General features: G+C 38.6%; 1 protein-coding gene across 1 annotated transcript; it reads right to left on the bottom strand.

Annotated features, from left to right (window-relative positions):
* Positions 1-4,194: 4,194 nt before the first annotated feature.
* LOC145497688 (uncharacterized) lies at positions 4,195-6,436 on the bottom strand. The gene is made up of 2 exons (XM_081477518.1): positions 5,973-6,436; positions 4,195-5,091 (listed from the first exon to the last, which is right to left on the bottom strand). Exons 1-2 carry the CDS (start codon positions 6,131-6,133, stop codon positions 4,374-4,376), a joined length of 879 nt encoding a protein of 292 aa, XP_081333644.1. The 5' UTR covers positions 6,134-6,436; the 3' UTR covers positions 4,195-4,373.
* Positions 6,437-6,897: the final 461 nt, after the last annotated feature.

The following is a 6,897-nucleotide window of genomic DNA, read 5'->3' as shown; positions in this document are numbered from 1 at the left end:
GCTGCATTTTTTGTTATCCACAGGTGGATGCCCGTATCATCTTTTGCCAATCTCTAAAATTTATCAGTTTCTTAAGGATGGAAATCGCATGGAATGTCCAGTTAATTGTCCAGAGGAAATGTAAGCTGTCATAGTGTGGATGTAATTGTACTTACAGAGAACTTTGTGTTTCGTTTTCTGGACTAAAAGCCTGAAAGAAAAGAAACTCGAAAGCAAGTAGGATCTCCTAGTATACAGTTGTGGGTTGGAAAAATAACTGCAACATATCACCTTTAGATCAACCATAAAGCCATCGGCGACCATCTTCTTACTTTGTCCCTGTTTCAAAACGAAGTTCTGATGCAAAACGTTTCCTAAATGAGTTTGATTTATAATGGCAATTGAACTGAGTGGAGTGCAATTTGGTCTGAAATCACCCTGCTGAGAGCCAATCAGATTCCAAGGATAACCAGTGATTTCAAAATGGATGTAATAAAGTGAGTAATCGTGCGAATAATTTCAAAATCATCAGATATCAAAGTGAAATTACTCACTTTATTGCATCCATTTTGAAATCACTGGTTATCCTTGAAATCTGATTGGCTCTCAGCAGATTGGCTCTCAGCAGGGTGATTTCAAATCAAACTCGCGCTGCGCGCTCGTTCGATTTTGAAATCACGCGTATGATTTCAGACCAAATTGCACTCCACTCAGTTCAATTATGAACTGTACTCCACTCGGTCCAATTACTATTACTAATCACCAAAATGGGCCCGGTAAAATAGAACACTTCTCTGATACGTTGAATAATTTTCGTCGACGGGTATGCCGTGATGAGAGACTGCTGGATGGAAAAGCCATTAGACAGACCAAACTTTACCGCTCTGGTGCAAAGACTGGAGGCGGTTAAGGTCGGTAAATTAAAGCACGTTTCAATCTACTATTCTGTACTATGTATGTGCTTTGTCAGGTTATTTCTAGGCCTAAAAGAATTTTTTCACGTAATCGACTCCAACAACATGGTGAGTTTACAGGGATCTGAGAAGATCACTCAGTTACAATTTACGATCATGATAATTAGTCCTAATTCCATTTCCTTTTTCCGCCTGGGTTGGCTGTCGGAAAAAAAAACCTTTAGCAAAATTTCTTTGAATTTCATCAGAGCGATGTGTAGTACACGGCAGTTGAAAGCGGTGAAGATGACCTTTTGATATCAGATGAAGCGACGGATAGTGATGGATACTTGAAGCCTGTGGAGCACCTTCCGCTTGGTTCCGGGCATTCGTTGTCAATTGGAAACCTGAGCAGAACCTATGTAGACTTCAAGAAAGAAACAGTAGTTTCATTTGACAAACATAAGCAGGAGATCACATTCATACCAACAGATGTGTAGCTGACTTTTGGAAGAATGCCCACCGGCCCGCTAAGCGCCGAGCTATCTTGGTCGTTTCGAGTTGGAGGTTCGAGTTGAATTGACGAGTTACTATGTTCAGCCCAAATAGCCATCTCTCCGGTTAGCCTGAGAATGGTTAGCGGTCATTTGCAGTGAAGGACAATAGGCCACTTCTAAGTTACCTTGTGCCCCTGTTTCAAAACGAGTCCTCGTTTCGTTCCGGAAAATTTGTTATATATGTGCCATTCAGGGGGAGTAGAAATACTCCTGGTTGGATATAAGCGCGGGATCGACCATGATGGGCTACTAGCTAGGCTCATACTTTTTTAAATGTTAATACGAAGGTCTGACTGGGGTGGTGGCTTTTACTGTTGACGGTTAATTTATTTTTCGTTAATACGGTCACCAGAAATAGCTAGAAATCTTAGAAATTAGTTAAAACGTTTCATAAAATCTATTTTGATTACTGTAAAACATATTTAAGGTCGGATGGAAAAAGATATAATTATAAGACTTGTTGCCGAATATTAAATCTCTCGGCTTTTCCCTGTATTACCAAACCATAAGATAAAACCCAAAAAATTCTCGGCAAAAGATCTAAGATTATCACTATATCGTGGCTGAAATTATATCGTTTTACAGTTAACATTTTTTGAGGCTAACGGTTAAAATTTCCCAATTTTCACGTCTAACGCCTAAATCTTTGGCCTACCGGTTAAACTTATGCTAAAAATAGTTTTAATGATAAAAATAGTTTTCCTAGAAATTGAAACAAGAATACCTCTCTTGGAATTGGAATTAAAAATTTCTACTGAACTCGTGGCATTTATTTCTTCTGTTTTATGCTCGTTTATAGTTATACTGTTTTCATTATCTGTGAGCTCGAAGCTACGAAACTGACATTTGAACAGGGAAGTTAATTAAGACCTACATGCTAGGTATTATCAAATTCCAAGGGTTAACAGACTCTGCCCTATTTGGGAATCTAATCAATTTGAAAATGAATCTCGCTATACTCTATGCTAAGAGATGAATTTTATAAAAAAATAGAAAACATCATACGCCATCGGCGAACTTTTAACTTCTCAGCAAATCATTATTTTAATATTCAATTAGCAAAATTCATTTCATCTTGCTTTGATCTACACATATTCTACTTTCAGTACAAACCGGTATAACTTGATTGCTACATCAAAACCTTATTATATGTTCGCGATAACCAGTACTATTTTAGTTTAGTTTACAAAAGCTTTTGCAACACTGTTTGTATTTATGGTCATACAATTAAAGTTTGTTGTTGTTGTTGTTGTTGTTGTTGTTGTTGTTAACAAGTGTAAATAGAACGGAGTTTTCGCGCTCAGCCATCCTCTGATCAGGCAAAGCAAAACCGCTTTGATCCTACTGAAATTCGATTAACTGTAACCTTGGTGACCGCAGCGCCTAATCATTCCTAGAGGCTGCTGTCATCCATGATGGCCGTTTTTTATTTCCAGATATTTACACTCACAAAAACACTCCAAAAGATTACCAGTAAATTAAAAACTTAATTGATATGATCCATGTAGAACATCTTTTTGCATGGAGAGTTACATCAATATTTTTCAATAAGATTTGGGATTGTTTCCGTGGTTCCATAAAAACTCAAGAGAAAGTATTTAAGAAGATTTGTTGCTTGAAAATGATTTTATTAAAAATTATTGATGGTGCCCTCCTGTTGGAGATATATAAAATTCAAACCAAATGAACGATAGTATGGGCGACAAATTTATGAAAGCTTGAAACCTATCACATCACGTGGGGATATCGTGGTTTTCAATTCAGAGTTAAGGAAAAACCAAAGTTATCTCTCTAGCCAATCATAAAGGACAGACAATCCGTTGAACCAATCAAGACTCCAAGCAAATACATGCAGCTGACGCAAAGTGCGGGAAAGTGTGCGACCGAGTCACGATCAGTTTTTGGTGTGACTTCTGATTGGATTATAAAGTGCGGGATTTTTTTAGTCAACAGTGTAAAGCAGTAATGCAAAACCAAAGCAAATGCAAATGAGCCACATTTGTATTCCCGGTATTGGACTGGAACTAGCTTGCAATGGAGGCTCATGCAGTGGAATATCAAGGCTGCCCGCATTAGCCTCAGTTTCAAGCTAGTTCCAGTCTAATACCGAGAATACGAAAATAGTCTGTAAAATTTCGACACTAATGTGAGAACCACTCTCAGCGTTGGTTTTATCCAAAAGGGAGGTAATTAAATGCTACAGATGACTATTTCTGCGGACCATGGATCGTTTTCATAAATGGCGACCAATTATGAATTTATTTGATGTATTAAAATCACCCTGACCAACGTCGCTTTTGAGTTGACAATTCAAAAGAATTTGTACTATCAAACGAGTTAAGTGAAGCTAATTAAATGCATACAAAAGAATTTTAAATTGAAAGGGATTTAGTACCTGGGGCAGGGTTCTCACAGTCTCTTAGAATCCTCATTTGAACGCGCTCAATAACATTCCCTTCCAATTCTAGACAGTATTTAATTTTTCGGTTGGGGCTTGTCGTTTTTAATTCTGCTCCTAACAAACCAAACTATTTCAAGAGGCTTAAACAAGAACTTCAAACAGTTTTTACTTTTTAGACGTTCTATACCCTTTTCTGCCTACCTGTTTGAATACTTCGAAAACGGTTTACCTTTAATTTACAGTAATGAAAGTCGTATTGAGGATGTTTTTTCCAGGCTTGTGGCCTGGAAAATAGTATACTAAGCTTGTTTGAAATTACCAGATTTTTTAGATTAACAAATCTTATAAACTCGAGATGCTGGGGCATGTTAGGTCTTGCGGACACAAGGTACTGTGTCTGCTAATACAAATATTGCCGACAGTTTTCTAAAGCGAAGTGTTCTCTTTTTACTGAAAATTCACTTCTATGATGACTTAAAGCAGCTAGTAAAATGACTAAACTAGTCGGTGTTGTTTATGAGGAATGCCGTGCAGTTTCTTAGTTCACGACAGATTTGTGATCATGTGATCACTAAGAGAATTGTATATAGTAACAGCAGACTGAATTTCCGCGAGAGCTCTCTGTAGTACTCCTGCATAGCATTCCTCAAGCACTTCTGTCAGGGGACTATTTAAAGCCTGAAGGATAAGAGAAAGAATTCCAAACAGCTTGTTAGGAGCATGTCTGGAGCTAGTTGGTTTCCTCATATAGGAGGCGTTCCCATTCTCTTCTCTCTCAAAATACTGCAGCAGGAGTTTGCCTTGACTCTGCCTTGAGAAGCGATTTAAATCAGAAGAATTTTCCGGTGAGCTTGTTTCTGGACCAGATACTGTTCCATCCATAACACACGGAGAGGTCTGAACACTTGTGATATCACATGGCTGTTGGAAGTTATCTGTAATGTTAGCATTAGGTGTGTCACCTGCCACTTTGCCCGAGTCGATCTCATCGAGTTTTAGGTGGTGGGCTACTGGAAAAACTGGAAAATCGGACTGGACTGTAATTCGAGGACGGGAAGCAGTTTGGACTGGCAAGGCTGGAAACGTCAGTAAATCATTGTTTAAAGATGTTTGTGAAACATGAGTAGTGTCAGAAATCTCCTGTCTCAAAATCTCGATAACATCGTCCAGATCCTCCTCCCACCACTGCGCATGACTGACACTTCTGCCAGTTCCAATAACACTCCTCTTTGACCTCTTTGTGCCTCGGTCCACACTTTTCCTAATTATAAGAGATTCAGACACATTACAGTCAAACCAAGTGGAGCGTACCCTTCAAGATTTGAATATTGAACCCGCTGATCGTTTCAAGCCAAATGCAATAGTAAGCCCGTTAGGCGTATTCTTGGAACGACTAGGGGTTCAGCATTCAAATAATCATGCAATTCTTAACGTAATCTTTAGAGGTACGCTTTACTTGGTTTGAGTGTAGTTATTTCTACGTACCCATATTTTACTTTTTTCTTCTCCTTAGCTCCAGAGAAGTGCATGGGAATTTTAGATAACAAAGGGGCTATTTTCCCTTCATCCCTTCCTTTGACTCCCCGCGAGTGCCGCAGTCCACTCTTGTATCTAATCTCTTATTCAAAACTTGTGCTAACGGCCAAAAGACAGCGAGGAGTGAGGAGCGCCGGATCATTACAAATGTCAATAATTTAAACAATATCGGGAAACTGACCTTACGGCGGGTGGGGGAGATGAAGACAGAAATCAAATAAAAAAACAAACTGCAAAATATAGAACTGGAAAAAATATCGATACAGATGAGTGCAGTTAAGGATTCCAGCAAACGAAGGGGAGTTAAAAATTTCAGTGTGGACTATTTTTTATATCGACTTAGTTAATCCAAGAAAACCGCTACTAATTTGCTGAACAGTATTAGTGATAGTCTAAAACTAGCAAATGTCATATAAAAACACGATTTAAGACAATTGACCAAACACTGGGATTTCTCTAAAATTGCACTCGGTGCTGTGACTGGGAGTTTGGCAAAAAAAAGATAGGCTGGGAAATAGAATTTGGCCAACATTTGGAGTGGGAAATGGATTGATAACCTCCGTTCTGTAGTACTTTATGGTGACATCAAGATATAAGTTGACCTACTTTGGTTTTCTGCCAGGTTTCTTTATCTTCTTTGTTTTGTTGTTTTTCAGTTTCTTTACCTTCAGGTTAACACAACCCGGTAACACACAGTCAGTTTGTGTGCAAGGGATATTATGGCCAAACACTGTAGGAAAAGCTTCTTGTCTTCTTGGTATGTTCATGGTCAGGGGCTAAAAAGCGGCTAAAAGTGAAGATAGACAATAAGTAAAAACAGGTTCATTAAATAATGCAAATCAAAAGTTTTCATTGACTCTACCATCACGACACCTAAGCAGTTATACCATACTCTACAAATAAGGCGTAAGTGTAATTTGTCGGGGCTTTTTTATTTTTATTTTCTTTTATTTTCTATATTTTTGCTGGTGATAGCACCTCACTCGAGTGACATCCTGATAGCTAATACAACACTTACCGATCTGTTCTGCACCTTCAGTCAACAAAACCTTCTTGTAACACGACTACATTCGTCCTTTTATACCTTTGTGGATAATTGTCCTGCCATTCTATATCTCAATGGATCGTCAGTTGTCTAGTGTTGCTTTCAGAGGAATAGGAACTGGAAACAGAGAAAGAATGACTAACAAATACATTGTAGCGGAAACACGTAATCTACAGAAGAGGTCAGTTTAAGGGAAAACGTTTATCTCCGTCCTTATTGTCCGGAAATGCGAAAACACTACTTATTTGATTAAAAGAGTGAACAATGTATATCTCCGGCAACACTTTTAAGGAACTTCACCTTTGGCGTTTCTCTGTTTTTTTAATATACTTAACCACATTTGCTGTTTACTTTCCTCGATGACGCGTGATTTCAATTATGCGGAGTTGAAACTGTACAAGGTGTACTTATTTTGGACCCTTGGACCGAAGTTAGCACTGCCAGTTGCGATGATAGGGCGGGGGGGAGGGGGGGCGCTCATGGAGA

The sequence above is a fragment of the Orbicella franksi genome, chromosome 9 (genome assembly GCF_964199315.1).
Source record: "Orbicella franksi chromosome 9, jaOrbFran1.1, whole genome shotgun sequence".
Taxonomy (NCBI): domain Eukaryota; kingdom Metazoa; phylum Cnidaria; class Anthozoa; order Scleractinia; family Merulinidae; genus Orbicella; species Orbicella franksi.
This window is presented reverse-complemented; position numbering and strand designations above follow the sequence as displayed.